The following is a 21,656-nucleotide window of genomic DNA, read 5'->3' as shown; positions in this document are numbered from 1 at the left end:
TTAGGCAGGAGAATCGCTTGAACCCTGGAGGTGGAGGTGGAGGTTGCAGTGAGCCGAGATCGCGCCATTGCACTCCAACCTAGGTGAGAAAGCTACACGCCATCTCAAAAAAAAAAAAAAAAAAAAAAAAAAAAAAAGTGGGGGGGAGGTTACAGAAGGTTCCCAGCTCCGGGGCATCAGCCTGAGTGCGCTTGAGCTGCTCCAAACCTGGCCCTTCCCCACTCCTCTAGCATCGCCACCCGCATGGCCCTGGAACTCCCGCGGCGGCGGGGGCGGGCCCGTGCCTGCTGTGCCCCGACTTCCCACACCAGCCGCGGCCACCGCAGGTGGGACTCAGGTTCGACCTCTGGGCCAGGTCCTTCACGAGGAGGGAGCTACCCTTCGCCAGAAGTTTGTGAGAATGTGGCCGCCCTTTTCCTGCCCTCTGCCCTATGTGGGTGGGGGCCTCGTGGCCCGGCCGGCGCCCCGTCCCCTTCTGCATGTCTGAGGCCACCGGCGACCGCCGCCCCACTCCAGATTTGCCCCCGCCCTGTTTTGAAAGCCCCTTATTTATAACTTTTCTACTTTGTGCAGGTCGCGGCGCTTCCCGCCTCATCCTCGGCTGCATGGGGCGGGGGGGCTGTTTTTAACGTGCCCGTTTGTACTGATGTATGAACTTGTCAATAAACACAATTGTTTGTTAACCCTGGGATGCAGGCCAGTGGGGCAGGCCGAAGCGGGCGCTGCCGGTTGCTCCACCGCTTCGGTGGCAGAACCGGGTGTGCGTCCAGGGGCAGGACGGGGCGGGGTGCTGGGGGTGTGGCCTGCGGCGGGGGCCTCTGGAAGGGCGGGGCGAGAGTCTGGGGGTGTGGCCTGCGGCGGGGACTCCGGGGAGGGCGGGGCGAGTGCTTGGGGTGTGGCCTGCGGCGGGGACGCCGGGGAGAGAGGCTGGGTCTCGGCCCGCGCTGACGCAGTCATGGCGGAGGCGGCTTTGGAAGCCGTGCGGAGCGAGTTACGAGAATTCCCGGCCGCTGCAAGGGGTGAGTGGCTCTCCCACAGGCTGCGGCGATTTCCGAACACGGGAGGGGCCCTGGGATGCCGCTGACACCGGGGGCTCGGAACCTCGTTTGTGCGACTGCCCTGAGGCCCCGCTCGGGTTGCTCTTCTGTGGCAACCTGCTTCCCTTCTCCCGTGTTCGCGCGCTCCCGCGGCTTCCTGGGTGATTCTGTTCACGTGATTCCCAAGGCCCGGTGCCGTCTTGACCGTGGTCGCGGCGAAGCCCTGTGTTTCCTACAGTCTTGAGCAGCTTGCTGTTACCCTTGTTGAAAGCTCATGGAAGGCACACAGGTGGTGGTCGGATTCCTCCCCCACGTGCCCCACCTCCGACCTCAACTCCCTTGTCGCACTTTGGGAGGATTGCAGGCTGACCAAATGGTCCCTGGCTCTTCCCCTGCTTGGTTTTTATTCCTTTTCTTTCTTTCTCTCTTCCCTCCTTCCTTCTTTTTTCTATTTTTAAATGATGTCTTGCCACTGAACAGCAACACAGGCTCATGTGTATGTGATGGGTATGTAATATACAATGGTACGCAATGTAAATGAAGCAAGGTTCCCTCCCAGCCCCAGTTTGCATTCTTACAGAAAGATTGTTTATATCCGTGCACACACGACTTTTTACTTTTTTGTACAAATAGTAGCCTGCTAAACACACTCTTCTGCACCGTGTATCTTGGAGATCATTTCACATTCCTCTACCTCAGTCTTTTTCACCTCTGTGTGCTAGTGCTGTATTCACTTAGTCATTTAGGTCATGTCCAATCTGTTGTTTTCAATAATGCTGCAACGAATACTTTGAGTATTGATTTGACAAATACTTATTCAGCCTCTCTGTGTGCCAGGCTCTGTTCAGTGTGTTTGAGATACATCACTGAACAAAACAAATCTGTCTTTTACAGTCTATGTCCTGTTACATTCTAAGTGAGAAGGTGGACAATTAACCACAGGTGTACTGAATGAGTACATTGTAGAGTAGAAGTAGGTTAGAAGGTAAGTGCAGGCAAAGCCCTCTGTGGGAGTGTGCCTGATGTGTTTAGGAAACAGTGAAGAAGCCAGTCTGCAGGAGCAGTGTCTTCTGCACATGTGTGAGTATGTTTGTTGGTTAAATTCTTTATATTTTTTGAGACAGGGTCTTACTCTGTCACACAGGCTGGAGTGCAGTGGCACGATCATAGCTCGCTGCACCTCGACCTCCCAGGTTCAAGAGATCCTCCTGCTTCAGCACCTGGGAGTAGCTGAGACTACAGGCATGCGCCACCACGCCTGGCTAATTTTTTTGAATTTTAGTAGAGACAAGGCTGGTCTCAGATTCCCCAAACAATCCTTCCACCTCAGCATTCCAAAGTTTTGGAACGCCATGGAACACATAAGCCACTGCTCCCAGCCTTGTTAAATTCTTAGCAGAGTTATGGGGCCAAAGCAATTGTTTGGATCCCTTTTGAAATTTTCTCACTTGGAAGCCCCAGGAGAGGAAAGCAGCCATTCTCTAAAGGAAATGGTGAGCAAGTAAAACAAATCCCTAATTGCAGAAGTCCAAAGGGTGAAAAAATGGCAGTTTCCATGTATTTTCAGAATCCCAGGCTGTGTGCAGTACTCACGCCTGTAATCCTAGCACTTCAGGAGACCAAGGTGGGAGGCATCTCTTGAGGCCAGGAGTTCAAGACCAGCGTGGGCAACATAGTGAGACACCATCGTGTGGTGGCATGTGCCTGTAGTCCCACCTGCTGAGGCAAGAGGATTGTTTGAGTCCAGTAGTTTTGATGACAGTGGCGGGGAGTTTGAAGCAGATGCTGTCATCATGCTGGCTGCAGTGGGGAGGCACAAGTTGGGCAGCAGACGCGGCTCTGGGAGCAGCAGTGGTGGTAGTGAGTCCCCTGTTCCCTGCATCCCCGAGGCAGCCGACTGCACCATCCCCACCCTCACATGGCTGGGCAGGACCTGCTCCTAAGCCCAGACCCTCTGCTGCAGCCTGAACCTCGCTCCCTCCCACATCCCAGAAGCCCGCGAGCACCCTGCCAAAGGTGCAGCTGGGACTTGTAGGGACTTGTACTTGTGAGTACAAAAATACTCACACATGTGCACAAAGATCCTGCTCCTGCAAACTGGCTTCTTCACTGTTTCCGGAACACAGGACTACTAGGCTCATTTGTTTGGGGTGGTCAGAGCTGCCATGCCATATGCGCCTTGCCCGCCGCCGCTGTGGGGAAAATGCGAAGAGGAGAGGCAGCTGGGGCCACATGTTCCACAGAGCTGGTGGGAACTGGGGACAAGTGGGAGCCCCACCCCTTCCAAGTTGGTGGAGTGGGAGCTCCCTAGGTGCAATTACAGCCACCCAAGCCAGGGCTGCAACTCAGGCACCCCTGTGCTCTTGGGAGCCAGGAGCAGGCAGGAGCCCCACCCTCCTAGGTGCAGCTGCAGCCTCCCAAGCTGCAGCTGTGGACCCAGGCATGTCTGCACTTTTGGGGACCCCGGAAGGCCCCTTCCTGCTGCCGCAGGCTTGGAAGTGCCTGATCCTGCTGTCTGGCTTCTCCCCACTGTCAGCACCTGATCAGATCACGGAGCAAAGTTGAGGCCGAGCCTGGGTGCTATTGCAGCCTGGCTGGGTGTGTGAATGCTCTGGGCAGTGCTGACACACCAGCCCCCTGCCACCTTGGCCCCCTCTGGCCTTTGGGTGCCAACGAGCATGGGAGGGAGGCCAAGAGGGGCTGAGGGCAGCTCAGTGCTGGCCTGCAGGCACCCCTTGGCACAAACAGCTTGGGTGCCGTGAATGGTGGCAAGAGGCAGACAGGTTCCTGGGTGGAAGGTGGCGGGTCCCGGTGAAGCCCGACCTTCAAGCCAGGGAAGGCCTGAAGCCTGGGGGCTGGGCTGCCGGTTCCATGGACCGGAATGGGAACTTTTGGTGCTTTTTCCGGCCCACCCATGGCTGCCCATGGACCAATAGGCATGTACGTCCTCCCCTGTGAGACCCATAAAAAGCCCCTGACTCAGCCAGACCAGAAGAGACGATGGGACGACCAGCTGCGGGGAGGAGCTACCCTCTCTGCTGAGAGCTGGAGAGATGACAGGACAACCTGCCCACAGAGAGCAGCTACTCTAGCCAGGGAAGCAAGCAGGCATGCCAGCTCTTTCTTTTCCAGTATTCCTGGGCCCAGTGGGGTCTTCTCACTCAGTTACAATATTTGATCTAAGAACATTCACTTTCCAGCTGATCAGAAAGTAAAGGTGAGTGGCATGGTGTGGCCGTGAGAGATGCAGTGTGACCTCAGAGGTGAACATCAGTGCCGGGACCATTTGGAGCAGGATGTGGTAACCACCAAGTGGAAACCATGGCCTTTTGGCTCGACCTAGAGCGTGAATGTAGCAAAGCGAAGCCCTGTACGCTTTAGAAAAACCAGCAGAAAGACACTCCAGTCTGAGTGAGCAGCTGGAACAAAGCTCTGCTGAGCTGAACACTCAACAGGACTACCTGCCTGCAGAGAGAGGAGCTATCCTCTTTGCTGAGAGCTGAACACTCGTTGGGACACCCTGGCTGCGGAGAGGAGCTGCCCACTGTGGGTCTCCTCTGAGCTATTCTATGGCTCAGTAAAGCTCCTCTTTGTCTTGTTTACCCTCTGCTTGTCTGTGTGTACCTCATTCTTCCTGGATGCAGGACAAGAATTGGGACCTGCTGAGTGGCGGGGCTAAAAGAGCTGTAACATGAAGAGGGCTGAACCATGCGTCTTGCTTGCCACATTGTGGGTGACCAGAAGGAAAGAAGAGCTGCGGCCCTTTGGGGAGTCCAGACCCAGGAGCTCCCCAAGGTGGGGTTCTGACACCCTCTTTAGGGCTCTGCAGTTCCTGGTATCTGCAAGCTTCCAGGCACCACCATGCTTCCCAGTGTCAGCTGTGGAAGCTGCTTATGGTACACCTGGTCTAGCTGCAGCCTTGCAGGAAACCAGCGCCTGTGTTGGCACCTGAAGCTGCCTGCCCCACCGCAGCCCACATGCCTAGCTGTGCGCAGTGGCCAAACCCCACACTCATTCGCTCACACACCCCTCGCTGCCCCACTCGCCCTTGGCAGGTGTGGGATCCAGGCCGGAAGCATGAGCTGAGCACAGCCTGCAGGGCCGAGTGGGCCCAATGGGGCCGAGTGGGCCCAATGGGCCCGAGCAAAACAGGCAAAGGCATCACTGGCCACAGAGGTTTCCAGCTGGTAAAGCAACACCCCAAAGATCCCGTGACAGTTTATGGCTGCGGTGAGCTATTATTGCGTCACTGCACTTCAGCCTGGGCAACAGAGCAAGACCCTGTCTCTTAATCTCAGCGAGTACAACAGGAAGATGTACTGAGCCCCAGACCACCCCATCTCTCAAGGTGACTGCTTGGATGGGCTGGCGTGACTGGGAAGGCCTTTGCCACTTTCTTCTCTCCTGGATTCCATATCTACTGGATGGGTGCCATCTTGCCTCTAGCCAGGGAAGCAAGCAGGCACACCAACTCTTTCCTTTCCAGTATTCCTGGGCCCAGTGGGGTCTTCTCACTCAGTTACAATATTTGATCTAAGAACATTCACTTTCCAACTGATCAGAAAGTAAAGGTGACTGGCATGGTGTTGCTGTGAGAGGCGCAGCGTGACCTCAGAGGTGAACATCAGTGCCGGGACCATTTGGAGCAGCATGTGGTAACCACCAAATGGGAACCACGGCCTTCTGGCTCGACCTGGAGCATGAATGTAGCAAAGCGAAGCCCTGTACACTTTATAAAAACCAGCAGAAAGACACTCCAGTCTGAGTGAGCAGCTGGAACAAAGGTACCACCTGAATAGAGGGTGTGTGGCAAGGGCAGGCACGAGACAGGAAATCAGACTGGAAGAGTAGGTTGGGCCTGGTCGTGCTTGCCAAGGCAGGCGGCATTCTCTAAGGAGCAGTGGTAAGCCGTCGAGGCATTTGTTGCTGGGGGTATGACGATATGAGATTGTATTTTCAGAAGATGACTGGGGCTATGATGATGAATGCTTTGGGAGGGAGTGGAATTAAGCCAGAGAAACCAGCTAGTTCACTACTGCAACCATCCAGCCAGGATACTGGAGACTTTCATTCAACATTAGGCAAATACTTGCTGAGCACATGCTGTGTGCTAGGTACTGTTCTGGGTCCCAGGGGTGCATCAGTGAACAGACAAGTGCCTCTGCCCTTGTGGAGTTCACATTCTAGCAAGGGTGAAAGAATGATAAACAGTTTATGTAGGTGAAATATATATATATATATATATATATTTTTTTTTTTTTGAGATAAAGTCTTGCTCTGTCACCCAGGCTGGAGTGCAGTGGCACGATGATAGCTCATTGCAGCCTCTACCTCTTGGACTCAAGTGATCCTCTGGCTTCAGCCTCTAGCGTAGCTAGGAGTATAGGTGCATGCCACCATGTCCAGTTAATTTTTAATTTTTTTGTAGAGATGGGGTCTCGCTACGTTGCCAAGGCTGGTCTTGACCTCCCGGCCTCAGCGATCCTCCTGCCTCTGCCTCCCAAAGTGCTGGGATTACAGACATGAGCTACCACGTCTAGCCCTAAAATATATAGCATGTTAGATGGTGAAGAATGCTAACGAGAAGAAAAAATACAGAAAGGGATATAAAGATTTGCGGCAGGGGGACAGAGTATAAATTTAGAAAGTATAGTCGGAGAAGGAAGTCTTATCAATGTGATATTTGAGTGAGGACCCAAAGGAGGTAGCTGGAATGTGGATGCCAGCGGAGGAGAGGAGACGGTGGGTTTGAGAGACATAGGAGACAGAATCAACAGGACTTAGAGCCAACCAGTAGGATGACGGGAGTGAAGGAGAAAGCTGAGTCAAAAAGATTTTGATTAGAGGTGACACAGGGCCACTGTAGACCCCTGCGCAGGCGGCACACCACGCAGCCTGCCGAAGTGTACGTGGTGGCCCTGGGTGTCTGGAGACGGTGATGCTGTTCAGCAGGACCCAAACCATAGCCGAGCCCTTCCTTTTCCTCCACTGGTGTCATCTGGTAGTTTGTCTTCCCGGGTAAGAAGGTTGTAAATTTCTTAAGATGATGATTGTGTCATCCCTGATAGCCCCAGATTAGCCAAGCCAAGTGCTGAGCACATTCCAGGTGCTCAGTAAATGTCACTGTTGAAGGGGGCTTCCCAGAGCCACACAACACCCAGAATAGTCCGTGGCCATGGGGCCTCAGCCTTACTCATTCTGGAGCTCCCAATGCCACTTCCATGGTGGCCTTTCCTGGTAGATGCTAGGAGGCTGGCCTCTCCAGGGTGGGAAGGCATAGGGTCCACTGTGCAGACACAGCCCCACAGGGGATTTGGCTTATGGGCTGGGTAGCAGCCTCTGGCCCTGTGGACGGTCAGGGCCCATGCTGGTGTGTGTGCGTGATGCTTTCTGCTTTCATTTTTCCCTCCTCATCTTTCTATTACTGGTTGTCCAGGGTCCTTTGGTCACCAACGAGCATTTCCCAGTGACACAGCGCGGCCTTTCCAGGGAGGGCATCTCTTGGGCAGGGACTGGGTGCTGCAGACTTCAGCCCTTCCATCCCCTGTCTTCTTCTTTCTCTCAGAGCTCTGCATGCCTCTTGTTGTGCCCTACCTGGACAAACCCCCAACTCCGCTCCACTTCTACCGGGACTGGGTCTGCCCCAACAGGCCGTGCATCATCCGCAACGCTCTGCAGCACTGGCCGGCCCTCCAGAAGTGGTCCCTCCCCTATTTCAGGTGGGAGCTGCCCTGGGTTCAGGTGTGAGCAGTGATTACTGGCATCTGGGCATGGGCTGAGTGTCCATTCCTCTAGAGCCACAGTGGGCTCCACAGAGGTGAGTGTGGCCGTGACCCCCGATGGTTATGCGGATGCCGTGAGAGGGGACCGCTTCATGATGCCAGCTGAGCGCCGCCTGCCCCTGAGCTTCGTGCTGGATGTGCTGGAGGGCCGGGCCCAGCACCCTGGAGTCCTCTATGTGCAGAAGCAGTGCTCCAACCTGCCCACCGAGCTGCCCCAGCTGCTGCCTGATCTGGAATCCCATGTGCCCTGGGCTTCTGAAGCCCTGGGTGAGTGGAGGTGGGGTGGTCCTGGCCCTGGACAGGGAAGATATGGGAAGGAGGGGGTCAGCCTGTTTGCCCTTAGGTGATGACCTGGCCTATGGGCTTGGTCCCGTCAGCATCTGGTGCAGCTCACTGAATACATTCCCAGGCCTTGACTTAATCATAGATGAACTGCCAAAGATTGTTGTCCTTCCTTCTGCCCCAGGGAGGGAGGACCCCTTCCCCAAGATTTCCCAACCTCTGCCTCTTCTCCCTGACCCCTTTCTTGGGATTCTTCTGTGCTCACCCAGGTTTTGGCTCTGGCATCACTGGATGGCAGCTTTCCCCAGCCTGGCCTTCCTAACTTGCTCTCTGCCTTCTGCCCTGCAGGAAAGATGCCCGATGCTGTGAACTTCTGGCTGGGGGAGGCGGCTGCGGTGACTTCTTGTAGGTGTAAGGGGAATACAAAGGTGGGGAAGGAGCAGGTTGGGGCAGAGGGAGGGAAGACGAGGCCAGGAGTGGAGGGATGGCCCTGGGTGGAGGTTGGGCTGTTCTCTAAGATTTCTTTTGGCTTCTAGGACTCGGGCACCACAGAGGGTTTCCCCTGACAGCTGAGGTCGGGGAATGGACCCATGGCATTGGGGGCGGGTGCATTGTTTCTTCTAGACCCAAAGAAACCTCCCTGAAGGCCCGCTGGGCCAGGGGGTAAGTGTAGGAGAACTTCCCCTCTTGTTGAAGAGGAGACCAGGGCCTGGTGAGCATCAGGTCCCTGGTAGGCAGAGTTCCAGAATGCCCATCAGAGCCCCTGGCATCTCCAGCCCACTGGCTCTATGCGTGCTTCTCTTTTGTCATAGGCCGTCTTGGGGTGCAGGGCTCTCAGCATGATGGTTTGCCTCCTCCCGTGCCCCTGCCCTCCATACCCTGCCCCCGGGCCTTCTTTCTGTTGGCAGTGCACAAGGACCACTATGAGAACCTCTACTGCGTGGTCTCAGGAGAGAAGCATTTCCTGTTCCATCCGCCCAGTGACCGGCCCTTCATCCCCTATGGTAGGGGATGTGGCCTGCAGGGAGGGGCTGGGGAACAGCTGGCCCAAGGGGGAGGGAGGCAGCAAGAGCCTGGGAGGCCAGTTCCCAGGCCTGAGGTGTGGCTGTGGCATCCCCAGTGCACCAGGGCCCCTGATCCCCTTGCCCCTGCCCAGGGCTGGCTGGGGTGGAGGAGGGTCTGGCAAGTTCCAGGCTGTTTGCAATTCCCCCACACCCTTCTCCCTTGGGCTCCAGAGCTGTACAGGCCGGCAACCTACCTGCTAACTGAAGAGGGCACCTTTAAGGTGGTGGATGAAGAGGCCATGGAGAAGGTGTCTATCCTGTTCTTGGGCTCTAGGGAGGGAGAAGGGCAGAAGCCTGGCTCTGAAGAGCAGGCACAAAAGATCTGGGGAGGTGGCACCTTGCTCTGAAAAGTCCCTAAGTCTGAGGCCTTTCAGTGCTGAGCCAAGCAGGGTCTGTGGTGTTGACCTTTGGAAGGGACAGAGCCTGAAGTCCTGGGGGGTCTGGGGGGCTGCTCCCTGGCATCTGATGTGTTCCCAGGTGCCCTGGATCCCACTGGACCCCTTGGCGCCAGACCTAGCACGGTACCCTAGTTACAGTCAGGCCCAGGCCCTTCGCTGCACGGTGCGGGCCGGTGAGATGCTCTATCTGCCGGCTCTGTGGTTCCACCACGTCCAGCAGTCCCAGGGCTGCATCGCAGGTGAGGAGTTGCCCAGGCCGCCTGGGGACAGGCCCTGCCAAGGTCCAGCAGGGCCTCTGGGGGGAGGCTTGGGAGGCTCTAGGTCAGAAGAGGGATCTTCATGCTCAGATCCCCGTTCTTCCCACAGTGAATTTCTGGTATGACATGGAATACGACCTCAAGTATAGTTACTTCCAGCTGCTCGACTCCCTCACCAAGGCTTCAGGCCTTGACTGATGGAGCACTGGTGAACACGACCAAGCATGCCTCGGGGGACGGGGCCAGCCCCTCCCTGGCCCGGTCAGTTCTTGAGAGAGCCTGGAGTGTGCATGCTGGCTGCTGGCCCCGGGTCCAGCATGGCTTGAGATCAGCTTTGGAGGATCTTGGAATGTGGTCATAAGGACTCAAGGTGCCAGGCAGGTCTGGGTGAGGGTTCTCAGGAAGTTGCCACACAGGTGAGCAGAGTGGGGATCAGGTGCAACGGCACCTCTCCCCAGCGCTGTGATGTTGGGCGAGTCACTGCGTCTCAGGCATTGGTGTCCTGTCAGTAAAGAGATAATAATGGCTGTACCTCGCGGGGCTGTTGTGGGCTTGGAGATGATGTCTATGAGGACCAGCATGGAGCTGGCACACAGGACATGTTGAATAAAAGGTAGCTGTGAGTCGTATGTCCTTTTTTTTTTTTTTTTTTAAGATGGGGTCTCGCTCTGTCGCCCAGGCTGGAGTGCAGTGGTGTGATGTCAGCTCACCGCAAGCTCCGCCTCCCAGGTTCACACTATTCTGCCTCAGCCTCCCAAGTAGCTGGGACTACAGGTGCGTGCCACCATGCCCGGCTAATTTTTTTGTATTTTTAGTAGAGACGGGGTTTCACCGTGTTAGCCAGTATGGTCTTGATCTCCTGACCTCGTGATCCACCTGCCTCGGCCTCCCAAAAGTGCTGGGATTACAGGTGTGAGCCACTGCGCCTGGCTTATGAGTCGTATGTTCTGATCCTCCCTCTTGAAGTTGCCTTCTGTGGTCTAAGGAGGGCCTGAAGGTTCAGGTAAAAACTTCAGGGTGACCTTCACTGGGGGTGAGGGCTGGATTCCAGCCTGGGCCCAAAGAGCTGTCAGCTGCCCAAGTCCCACTGTCCATGAGAGCCACCGCAGCCCCTCCCTGGGACAAGCAAGCAGACCTGAGTCTTGTAGCTCTCTGGTCCGGACCACTTTGGCCCAGGACCTTGAGAGCTATTCCTAGCTCTCCTATGGTTACTGTCATCCCCCAGTTCAGGGGCAGCAGGTGGGACCTGGTGCCCTGGGGATAACCCCTGTTTCTCCCATAACAGGCACAGGCAGGAAGGGACGGAAGCCCCCGCCTCTCCTGGGGCTGTCCCTCTGAGGAAAGAGTTGGTCTCCACACGCTGACCCCCCCACAAACCATGCCCTGGAGGCAGAAGAACCCCCTGCCCCTGAGTGCCAACCCACAGGCCTCATCCCCGGCCACTCAGCACCTAGCTTTGAAGGGCTGTTTTATGTGACAGCCACTCCCCTGCCTGTCGTGAGGGGGCCCGGGTGTTCATCTCAGATTGATGGAGCCCTGCCATCAAGACTGGGCATTCCTGTCCAACAGGTGCCAGAGTTGCGAAAGGCCTGTGACAGGGAACTCCACTCTTCTCTTGGCTGCTGTTCTGGGACTCACCCCTGCTTTCCTTCTGCTCAGCCCCTGGCAGCAAGCTCTCCAGGCTGGGATTGCAGGGCTGGGTGGGGCAGGCCCAGCTGGTAAAGGCTGGCAAATGCCACAGAGGTATCAGGAGCTCTAGTATAGGCTTAGGGTGCCTCATTTCCTGGACAGGTGGCTGGTTCAGGAGTGGGTGTGGAGCTTAGGTGGAGCAGAGGCGGCGGGTAGGAGGGACTTGGGACCAATTGGGACATCACATCCCTGGCTCTGGGTTAGAAAGCTGACAGTCCTTGATCCTGTGGCCACTGCCCCATCATTCCTGCTCCTGAGGACTCAGTCTCATGGCTGTGGTAAGGCCTGGCAGGGCCCTGGGTCCCTACTGGGACCCCTGGTCTCTACCTGGGGCCTAGTTAATGTGTTTCTTATGGGAGCCGTGGTCTTCTCCAGGGGTAGGGAGGGGAGTTTATTGACCACAAGACCAGGCTAGTGGGCAGAAGCCAGGGGAGAAGGAGGCTTGGGGATGAGGGATCCGTCCTGAGTGTTTTCTGTCCTGGGAACGGGCTCCTGGCAGAGCTCCCTGGCAACATAGATTTGGGCCCTGGAGACTCAGAGGCTCCCAGCTGCCGCCCTGAGGCCCTGGAAGCAAGTGGCTCCTCCATGCTCCTCTGACTCAGTTGCCTAGAGTGTGAGGGCCCTGGGCTGACCCTGGTGGATGAGGCCCTCCAGCACTGCCCTGGACCTGGTTGCTCCCTGGACTTGACCTGTTAGGGTCCTTGCAGAGGCAGGTGAAAGGCCGAAAGGAAGCAGTTGGCACAGGCTTCCCTGGTCCCAGTGCGCCTGTCAGGCTGCATTCCCAGAACCAGGGGCATGGGTTTGGAGGGAGCTACCGGGGGACCATCTTCAGCCTGACCTGGCAGGACCTGGAGGACATGACAGCCTGTGAGGGGTCTGAGCTAGGAGCCGCCTCCCCTGCCCAGGAGAGAACCCATTTCCAGGATGCTCTTCTGACCAGGGTGGAGGGAGGGTGCGAGAGCAGCTCAGCCTGGGGCCCAAGGCCCTGATGTGCTACTTCCCCTCCCTCGATAGCTTATGTCCCCTGCCACCCAAGACCAGCCGGAAAGCTGCTTAGCTGGGGTGTGGGCTGGGGATGTGGGGTGGAGAGCCTAAAGGATACTAGCCCGAGAAGGTGGAAGCAGGTCTGTGTGAGGCATAAATCTGGAGCCAGCCTGCCCGGGCTCCAACCCCAATTGTGGACCTCAGGCAAGTGACTACTTCTCTGTGGCTCAGTTTCCTTGTGGAGTGGGCCATCGTAAATAGTATCTGTGCATAAGGTGGTTGTGCGATAAATGAGTTAATGTATGCAAAGCCCTTGGCCCAGAGCCGGCGCAGAGCATTGTGTAAGTGCTGGCAGGCGTCATGATGGAGATACCATGTCTCCTCTTGTTGATTCAGGATTCTGATGAGATGGAGGATGGGCCTGGGGTTCAGGATTAGGCCTTGAGGCACTGCTCCAGCCTCCTTTGTGGCCCCTGTCACCCTTGGCTTCATCAGCCCGTAGCAGGTCTCCCCTCTCCCACCTCTGCAGGCAGAGGTGTCCAGGACCTGCCTGCTCACGGTTCGTGTCCTGCAGGCCCATCGCCTACCCTCTAAGGACCTAGGTGAGTGCGCACCGCCCTGGCCCCTGTGCTGGGCTGAGGGAGGAGGAGGGTGCTGAGGAGGAGGGTGCTGTGGCTGGATTTGGTGGAGGCGGGTGGGCCGGTGGGCAGGGCCTAGAGGAGGGAGCTGAGAGGAGCTTCTGGGTGGAAGGTGGCAGCTGGGGCTCTGCCTCTGGCCCCCACTTCCCCTCCCCCTCAGTCTTAACCCACATGGGGCTCTAGGTGATGGAAGGAAGTGGGTCTGGGCGGCTGGGAAGAGCTCTTGTCCACCGCTGGGCACTTGTTCCTTCCCGCAGTGACCCCCTCTGACTGCTACGTGACTCTCTGGCTGCCCACGGCCTGCAGCCACAGGCTCCAGACACGCACGGTCAAGAACAGCAGTAGCCCTGTCTGGAACCAGAGCTTTCACTTCAGGATCCACAGGCAGCTCAAGGTGGGCCAGGCATCAGCGCTGACTCTACCCACATCCTCGCCAGCCGCTGCCGCTGCCCTGCTCACCTTCCTGTCCCCTCCCTCCTGCAGCCCTGTCACTCTTTTCCCCTCCAGAATGTCGTGGAACTGAAAGTCTTTGACCAGGACCTGGTGACCGGAGATGACCCTGTGTTGTCAGTACTGTTTGATGCGGGGACTCTGCGGGCTGGGGAGTTCCGGCGCGAGAGCTTCTCGCTGAGCCCTCAGGCAAGGCGGTGTTTCCACGGCAGCCCTAGCTGGTGTCTGGGTTGAAATCTCCACGCGCACACATGCACACACACGCATGTCTCTCATACTCGCTGACATATGTGCACTCCTTCTGACCCTTTCTGAGTTACTTCTGGCTCTCTTCCCAGGGTGAGGGGTGCCTGGAAGTTGAATTTCGCCTGCAGAGTCTGTGAGTCGGGCCTGGGGCAGTTTGGGTGGGAGTGCCTTGTGGGAAGGACAGCACTAGTGCCTGGGGGATGCCCAGGTCTCTGTGGGGTGGGAACCTGGACTCCTGCTAAGGGGGCTCTGGGGGCTCTTTCCAGGGCTGACTGTGGCGAGTGGCTCGTCAGCAATGGCGTTCTGGTGGTGAGTGTGCCAGTGCTCTGGGAGGTGGTCTGGGGTCCCCGGGACTCCCTCATGCCAGCGACTTGAGGTACAGGCCCACCGCTGCCTCAGCCTGGGGACCCTGGGATTTCAGTTTGTTAAGGGAATACAATCTCAAGGGCCCAGGTAATGAAGTGCAGACCAGCAGCAGCCAGGGTGCTGCGAGGGTGGGGTCCCTGAATGGGGGGTGGGGTTAGTGTCTGAGGGGCTGTCTTCATGACTCAGGCCCGGGAGCTCTCCTGCTTGCACGTTCAACTGGAGGAGACAGGAGACCAGAAGTGTGAGTCCCCAACCCACTGGGACAGCCCCTGGCTCTCAGCTCTTGTCTTCCCCCTTTAAGCATTGGACAATTCTCCCTGGGGCCTGAGCTTTCCCCTTAGGCCTTCTCGGGGGACCGTGGTGGGGGATCCATCTCCACCAGACTATTTCAGCGGGGAGAGGGAGGTGCCCTCCAGGCCACGCAGCAAGATGGGTTCTGTGGGCAGAGATACCGTCCCCAGCCTCTCTGCTCTGGTTCCTGTTTCCAGCCTCAGAGCGCAGAGTTCAGCTTGTGGTTCCTGGGTCCTGTGAGGGTCCGCAGGAGGCCTCTGTGGGCACTGGCACCTTCCGCTTCCACTGCCCAGCCTGCTGGGAGCAGGAGCTGAGTATTCACCTGCAGGTAGTGTGCCTCGCTCCCTCGAGGTGGGGCTCCCAGAACTTCCTCCCTCCCTCTGCACCTCCTCCCAGTCTGACCTCTGCTCCACCTGGCAGAGTGGGCACCCTGGCAGCATGTGTGGGCCCATGCTGGCCTCCCCTTCCCGTCCCTCCCATACCTCTATGGCTGCCGGCGGGAGTTTGGTGAGGTCTTTGCTAGGAGTGGAAGCGTAAAGATTCTTAGGTCTCCATTCTTTGTCCCCTGCAGGATGCCCCCGAGGAGCAACTAAAGGTGCCACTGAGTGCCCTGCCCTCTGGTCAAGTGGTGAGGCTTGTCTTCCCCACGTCCCAGGTACTGGCCTCCCAGGGAAGGAAGCAAGGCGCCTGGATGGGGCTGGGACCCAGGCCACAAAGGGAGGGGCCTGCTTCCCGCTTCTCCGTGGGTCACACCTTGAGCAGGTGCTGGGGCCAGGCTCTTTGGGGAGTGTCCTCTGAGCATCCCTGCTTCAGGCCTGGTGCCTGTGGAGACAGTGGCGGGGCGGGGGTGATGCGCCGGGGATCAGGGTAAGAGGACCAGAGCTGGGTGGAGGTGGCCGACCTTTTGTGACTGGGGCCTTCACGGTTTTCAGGAGCCCCTGATGAGAGTGGAGCTGAATAAAGAAGCAGGGTGAGAGGCCTGGCTGGGGACTGGGCAAGGCCCTGGAAAACAACCAGGGCGCGGGGCTGGAGGAGGCCTGGAGGAGTGAGGGGGAGAAACAGCCGCCCCTCATCCTCATGCTCTCTGAAGGGACTCAGGCTTGCGCTCGGGGGGGCACGAAGTACTGGGAGGAGTACTGGGAGGAGTCTTAGCACCTATGGTCAGAGGGGCGAGTGACTGGCCCAGTGCCAGGCACCCGGGGAGCACTTGATAAATGTTTGGCTGGAAAACGCAGGGAGGCGAGGATGGAAAATGGTAACATGGTTTGGGGCGCAGAGAGGGCAGGAAAACCAAGGGAGAGAAGAGGGGAAATTGCGCCCTTTTGGGTGGAAGCTGTTATGGCTGGACCTTAAATGATCTTCGTAGAGTTGTCGCCCACCCTGGCCCTCTGTCTTGAGAGAGTGGCTTCTCACCTCACAGACACAGGATTATTGGTCCTTTTCTGCCCTGCCCCCTGCCCTTTTTTTTTTTTTTTTTTTTTGAGATGGAGTCTCTCTCTGTCGCCCAGGCTGGAGTGCAATGGCGCGATCTTGGCTCACTGCAACCTCCGCCTCTGGGGTTCAAGTGATTCTCCTGCCTCAGCCTCCCGAGTAGCTGGGATTACAGGTGCCCACCACCACACCCAGCTAATTTTTGTATTTTTAGTGGAGACGGGGTTTCCCCACATTGGCCAGGCTGGTCCTGGCCTCAAGTTATATGCCTGCCTCAGCCTCCCAAAGTGCTTTGAACTCCGTGGGTAAGGGACAGAGCACGAGACTTGGAGGGGGGATCTATGGTATGGGGCCTGCCTGGGGGCCTGTCTGCACCTGGGACCCCAAGCAGCCTCTTTCGGCCACGGCATTCTGGGTCCTGCCAGTCTGCTTTGCTGCATTCCCAAGCATGTCCACATGGACACACTCTCCCCAGGTGTCAAACTTCAGTCTTGTGACACGGGAGTGGCATTGAGGGTTGGGGAGAAGAGGGAGGGCAGTAGGTATTACAGGTGAGGCAGACCCAGCTTTCCATTCTCTGGGGAGGGTTGAGAGCTGTCTCACAGTCTCTTCCTTCCCCGGCCAGACTGAGGGAGCTGGCCGTGCGACTGGGCTTCGGGCCCTGTGCAGAGGAGCAGGCCTTCCTGAGCAGGAGGAAGCAGGTGGTGGCCGCGGCCTTGAGGCAGGCCCTGCAGCTGGACGGAGACCTGCAGGAGGATGAGGTTTGGGGGCTGGGCTGGATGGGGTGTCCCCGGGCTTGCTCGGGCCTAGCTCCTGGTGCTGAACACTGGAGCTACTTGTCCCCGATCTAGACCAGAGCTCGTAGCTGCCTGTCCCCACCCTGCTTCCTCTCACCTGGTGTTAGAAGGGACTTGATACAGGCAGAGTGTTGCTTGAGGCACCTGGAGCCCGCGTGGGAGCTACCTCATAGGGCTGGCTTTCCTACTCTGTTTCTTGGTTCTCAGCCTAGCCTGTCTGAGGAGGGAGACAGATATCTGGTATGAGGCCTGTTGGCCCAGGGTGCTTCAGGAGGTTCCTATTAGCCTGGGCCATCTCCTGGGGGAGTGATGGCAATTTGGGAAAATTTTGAGGCGGGCCCTGGGGCTTCCAGAAAGTGAGCATCAGGCTCGGGGGCTGAGGGCAAGGAGATGAGGCTCAGAACTTGCCTGGGCCATTTTTTCCTGGAGCCCTTAGGACTGGAGGAGCTGGGCACTCAAAAGGCTGTTTCTGGCCCCCAGGGCTGACTCAGAACTGGTCCCAAGACCTGTGATCAGGCCTTAGCTGTGGGCTGGGTGGCCACTTGACCTGCTACCTCTTCTTCCTGTGACTTGGCCTTCCCCATCCCTAGGGCCTCTACAGGCCTGGCTCTCTTCTTTTCCAGATCCCAGTGGTAGCTATTATGGCCACTGGTGGTGGGATCCGGGCAATGACTTCCCTGTATGGGCAGCTGGCTGGCCTGAAGGAGCTGGGCCTCTTGGATTGCATCTCCTACATCACCGGGGCCTCGGGCTCCACCTGGTGAGCTGGGGGCAGGCGGATGCTGGCCCCTGTGTGGCAGGGGGTGCTGGTGCCAGGGTTCTCCTAGGCCTCTGAGAAAACTAGAAGGGCTGGGAGAATGAACGTGCCAGGGAGAAACGTGCTCAAGGGGACCCTGGGAAGGTCCCTGCCAGGCCATTGTCCTAGAAAGCCCGGGGCACGTGGGGTCTAGACGGGGTCCTTCAGTGACAGCCCTCTGGCTCTGGCTTTTCCCAGGGCCTTGGCCAACCTTTATGAGGACCCAGAGTGGTCTCAGAAGGACCTGGCGGGGCCCACTGAGTTGCTGAAGACGCAGGTGACCAAGAACAAGCTGGGTGTGCTGGCCCCCAGCCAGCTGCAGCGGTACCGGCAGGAGCTGGCCGAGCGTGCCCGCTTGGGCTACCCAAGCTGCTTCACCAACCTGTGGGCCCTCATCAGCGAGGCGCTGCTGCATGATGAGGTGCGGGGGCTGCGGCCTGGGGGCAGAGCCAGGGCAAGGGCTGGAGCTGGGGCTCGGTGCTGGACAGCAGGGTGGGAAAGGCCCTGGGCACCCAGGCAGCTGTGGGTTTAGGTTCTACGCATCTTTCCCCAGCCCCATGATCACAAGCTCTCAGATCAACGGGAGGCCCTGAGTCATGGCCAGAACCCTCTGCCCATCTACTGTGCCCTCAACACCAAGGGGCAGAGCCTGACCACTTTTGAATTTGGGGGTGAGTGGCCCAAGAGCTGACACCTGTGCCCTTGCAGTTGGTGGAATAAGGGGAGACGGGGCCTGTGTGCAGATTGCAGATGTCACACCCACCTCTCCTGAGCCAGGTCCCGTGCTTTCTGGAGACCGGCACCCTACCAGGGTCCCTCAGCCCTTTGGGAAGGAGGCAGGGGCCTTAGGTCCCATGCACAAAGCCCAGGCCACAAGGCCTGGGCCTCCTGGTCCTCAGCTGCCCTAAAGCAAAACCCTGGGTCGGGGTGGGGGTGGGGGTGGGGGTGCCTAAGGGCTCTGCACCATGAGGCTGAGGGGTGGCCTCCTCACAGAGTGGTGCGAGTTCTCTCCCTACGAGGTCGGCTTCCCCAAGTACGGGGCCTTCATCCCCTCTGAGCTCTTTGGCTCCGAGTTCTTTATGGGGCAGCTGATGAAGAGGCTTCCTGAGTCCCGCATCTGCTTCTTAGAAGGTGAGGGGCACTGGCAGGCTGGGGAAGCTGGGCCGAGCAGGGAAAATGGGTCCTGGGTGAGAGGGCAGCCTCGGTCAGAAGAGTTTCCTGGGCCAGGACTGGCCATGGGGAAGGGTAGGGTTGGGACAAGAGTCGGGGGTCCTCTTCCCTCACGGCCGCTCTTTCAGGTATCTGGAGTAACCTGTATGCAGCCAACCTCCAGGACAGCTTATACTGGGCCTCAGAGCCCAGCCAGTTCTGGGACCGCTGGGTCAGGAACCAGGCCAACCTGGGTAAGTGCTCTGGCCCCTTCATAAGGGTGCCAAGGGGCAGCACCAGGGGGCGGGGGGTTCTCACCTCTTCCCCCTCCAGGGTCACCACCAAGGTGGGGCTAAAGGTGCAGGAGTCCCCATTTCCCCACCTTGCCTGTGTAGACAAGGAGCAGGTCCCCCTTCTGAAGATAGAAGAACCACCCTCAACAGCCGGCAGGATAGCTGAGTTTTTCACCGATCTTCTGACGTGGCGTCCACTGGCCCAGGCCACACATAATTTCCTGCGTGGCCTCCATTTCCACAAAGACTACTTTCAGCATCCTCACTTCTCCACATGGAAAGGTACCTGCTTCTCTCCAAAGTCCTCCTGTGGCCACCTGAGCCTTGAGTCCCCAGTCCAGATACCCCTCACGGTCCACTCCCATTCTCCTGCTTTGAGCTTGATTCCCTGGACTACTTGGAACAGGGGTCTTTTTCTTCTTGTCTTGGGGACCCAGGGCCCACCTGCAGGGCTGTGGAGGTGTTGGTTCAGCAGGAGAGCAGGGACCAGAGGCCAGAGTCTCTCCTTCCAGCAGGAATCTGGTACCCTTGGTATCTATGACAATTGCTGCTCTCCCCAACCTTCCAGCTACCACTCTGGATGGGCTCCCCAACCAGCTGACACCCTCGGAGCCCCACCTGTGCCTGCTGGATGTTGGCTACCTCATCAATACCAGCTGCCTGCCCCTCCTGCAGCCCACTCGGGACGTGGACCTCATCCTGTCATTGGACTACAACCTCCACGGAGCCTTCCAGGTTGGGAAGGGTGGGCAGCCCACCAGGGAGGCGGTGGGTGGCCCCTGCCCCCTGAAGAGAGGGGCTTTGGAGTCCAGTGTCTGGTTCAGCTTCCTTTAGGAGCTGTGACTGGGACACTGGAATCTTAATTTGCCACCAGAGGAGCTCATTCTTTTCCGGAAGTTGGGAAGCTGGCGAGGTTCTCCTGGTATCTTGTAGCTGGGTCCCCTTTACTGACCTGCGAGGTGTGGTCCTGGGCCTCTGGGCCCACCTGCTGAGTCTGCTTTGGCTCCCAGTGTCAGAACTGGAATGCTGGGAGTAACCCGGCTCCGTCTAGCCCCAGAGGAGCTGCCACCGAGGCCTGTCAGGTGTGGAGAGTTTTTTCCAATGACTGGCTTCGTAGGCCCCACTGGAGACCGTTTTGGCATTCGAGCCCCAGGTCCTGTGCATCTTACGTCAGCCCCAGTGTTGAGGATGCCAGGGGCCCTGTCCCTCTGAAGCCCCTTCTGCCTGCCCTGCAGCAGTTGCAGCTCCTGGGCCGGTTCTGCCAGGAGCAGGGGATCCCGTTCCCACCCATCTCGCCCAGCCCCGAAGAGCAGCTCCAGCCTCGGGAGTGCCACACCTTCTCCGACCCCACCTGCCCCGGAGCCCCTGCGGTGCTGCACTTTCCTCTGGTCAGCGACTCCTTCCGGGAGTACTCGGCCCCTGGTGAGCTGCTGTTCACCTCCCCATCCTGCTGCCCCAGTCCCCCACACCTCCTCCGTCCCCTGTGCCTCTCCAAACCCGTCTTCCCCACAACGTGTTCCCCATGCCAGGCTGCACTCTCTCCACAGGGGTCCGGCGGACACCCGAGGAGGCAGCGGCTGGGGAGGTGAACCTGTCTTCATCGGACTCTCCCTACCACTACACGAAGGTGACCTACAGCCAGGAGGATGTGGACAAGCTGCTGCACCTGACACATTACAATGTCTGCAACAACCAGGAGCAGCTGCTGGAGGCGCTGCGCCAGGCAGTGCAGCGGAGGCGGCAGCGCAGGCCCCACTGATGGCTGGGGCCCCTGCCTGGCCCTGCCACCCCTGACTCTCATTCATTCCCTGGCTGCTGAGTTGTAGGTGGGAACTGTCATCACGCAGTGCTTCAGAGCCTCGGGCTCAGGTGGCACTGTCCCAGAGTCCAGGCTGAGGGCTGGGAGCTCCCTTGCACCTCAGCAGTTTGCAGTGGGGTAAGGAGGCCAAGCCCATTTGTGTAATCACCCAAAACCCCCCGGCCTGTTTTCCCTTCTGCGCTACCTTGAGTAGTTGGAGCACTTGATACATTACGGACTCATACAAATGTGAGGCGCTGAGACCATCTGTTATTACTGCTGAGAAGGGCCATGTCATTCTAGGCTCTTGGCTGTACATGGCAAGGGCTGGTACAGAGCTCGCTCATCAGTGTTCTTCCTCCGAAGAGCACATTCTCTGCACACATCTGCGTCTACCTGTGCTCAGAGTCACCCCTTCCAAGCAAGGAGGAGGCCACATGGGCCTGGGGTAGCCCTGGCCTTGCCCACCTGCTCTGCCGTAACACGTCTCCTCTTCACCCAGACAGGAATGCAGGGGGAGGCCAGGCAATGGCTGTTTCCTGCCACATGGTAGGACCCATCTAACCAGAAGGAACTGTCTATTCCAGAAGCTGGGCCTGGGGAACTGGGTTGAAGCAGCCACGGGAAGGAGCCCTTTTGCCTGTAGCCGAGTCTCATTCTGGTCCCTTAGATGTGTCCTCGCTTGTGCCCCTGAAGTTTGGTGTTGCATTGGGGTTCACCTCAGGGATCAGACCTGTTGGGAAAACGGAATGAATTTAGTAGGGTATGGCCACCCCAGAATCTTCTCCAAACAAACACTGGTGCCCCTGCCCTCCCCTGGACCAGCCAGCCTCCTAGAATAAGCGTGGGAGTGGATTCCAGAGCTGACAGGCGCTGCAGCCGCGACCACAGTGACGGGTGAGTGGGTG

The 21,656-nt window shown here is 58.1% G+C and overlaps 2 protein-coding genes across 6 annotated transcripts; both read left to right on the top strand.

Annotated features, from left to right (window-relative positions):
- The first annotated feature begins 898 nt into the window (after window positions 1-898).
- Window positions 899-10,081, top strand: LOC129531983 (bifunctional peptidase and (3S)-lysyl hydroxylase JMJD7-like). Of its 2 annotated transcripts, XM_055379775.1 has the most exons (9): window positions 932-1,019; window positions 4,238-5,821; window positions 7,603-7,756; window positions 7,833-8,086; window positions 8,450-8,506; window positions 9,010-9,105; window positions 9,337-9,413; window positions 9,643-9,802; window positions 9,930-10,081. In XM_055379775.1, the coding sequence occupies exons 3-9, from the start codon at window positions 7,611-7,613 to the stop codon at window positions 10,016-10,018; spliced, it is 879 nt and encodes a 292-aa protein (XP_055235750.1). In that variant the 5' UTR covers window positions 932-1,019; window positions 4,238-5,821; window positions 7,603-7,610; the 3' UTR covers window positions 10,019-10,081. The 2 variants fall into 2 exon arrangements, with proteins under 2 accessions (XP_055235748.1, XP_055235750.1); XM_055379773.2 differs by lacking the exon at window positions 4,238-5,821 and having other exon boundaries at window positions 899-1,019.
- A 521-nt stretch (window positions 10,082-10,602) lies between these two features.
- Window positions 10,603-20,996, top strand: LOC129531982 (cytosolic phospholipase A2 beta-like). 4 transcript variants are annotated; one of them, XM_055379767.2, is made up of 20 exons: window positions 10,605-11,787; window positions 13,023-13,095; window positions 13,389-13,525; window positions 13,639-13,770; window positions 13,920-13,960; window positions 14,094-14,136; window positions 14,380-14,434; window positions 14,682-14,812; window positions 15,056-15,139; window positions 15,417-15,454; window positions 16,541-16,676; window positions 17,336-17,472; window positions 17,707-17,929; window positions 18,062-18,179; window positions 18,502-18,639; window positions 18,807-18,911; window positions 19,053-19,232; window positions 19,519-19,685; window positions 20,186-20,372; window positions 20,498-20,996. In XM_055379767.2, exons 1-20 carry the CDS (start codon window positions 11,779-11,781, stop codon window positions 20,707-20,709), a joined length of 2,346 nt encoding a protein of 781 aa, XP_055235742.1. In that variant the 5' UTR covers window positions 10,605-11,778; the 3' UTR covers window positions 20,710-20,996. The 4 variants fall into 4 exon arrangements, with proteins under 4 accessions (XP_063564125.1, XP_063564127.1, XP_055235742.1 ...); XM_063708056.1 differs by having other exon boundaries at window positions 20,186-20,338; window positions 20,498-20,676; XM_063708055.1 differs by lacking the exon at window positions 18,502-18,639 and having other exon boundaries at window positions 10,603-11,787.
- Window positions 20,997-21,656: the final 660 nt, after the last annotated feature.

The sequence above is a fragment of the Gorilla gorilla genome, chromosome 1, assembly GCF_029281585.2.
Source record: "Gorilla gorilla gorilla isolate KB3781 chromosome 1, NHGRI_mGorGor1-v2.1_pri, whole genome shotgun sequence".
Classification (NCBI taxonomy): domain Eukaryota; kingdom Metazoa; phylum Chordata; class Mammalia; order Primates; family Hominidae; genus Gorilla; species Gorilla gorilla.
Note: the sequence above shows the minus strand (reverse complement) of the source record. Positions and strands in the feature narration are given on the sequence as shown.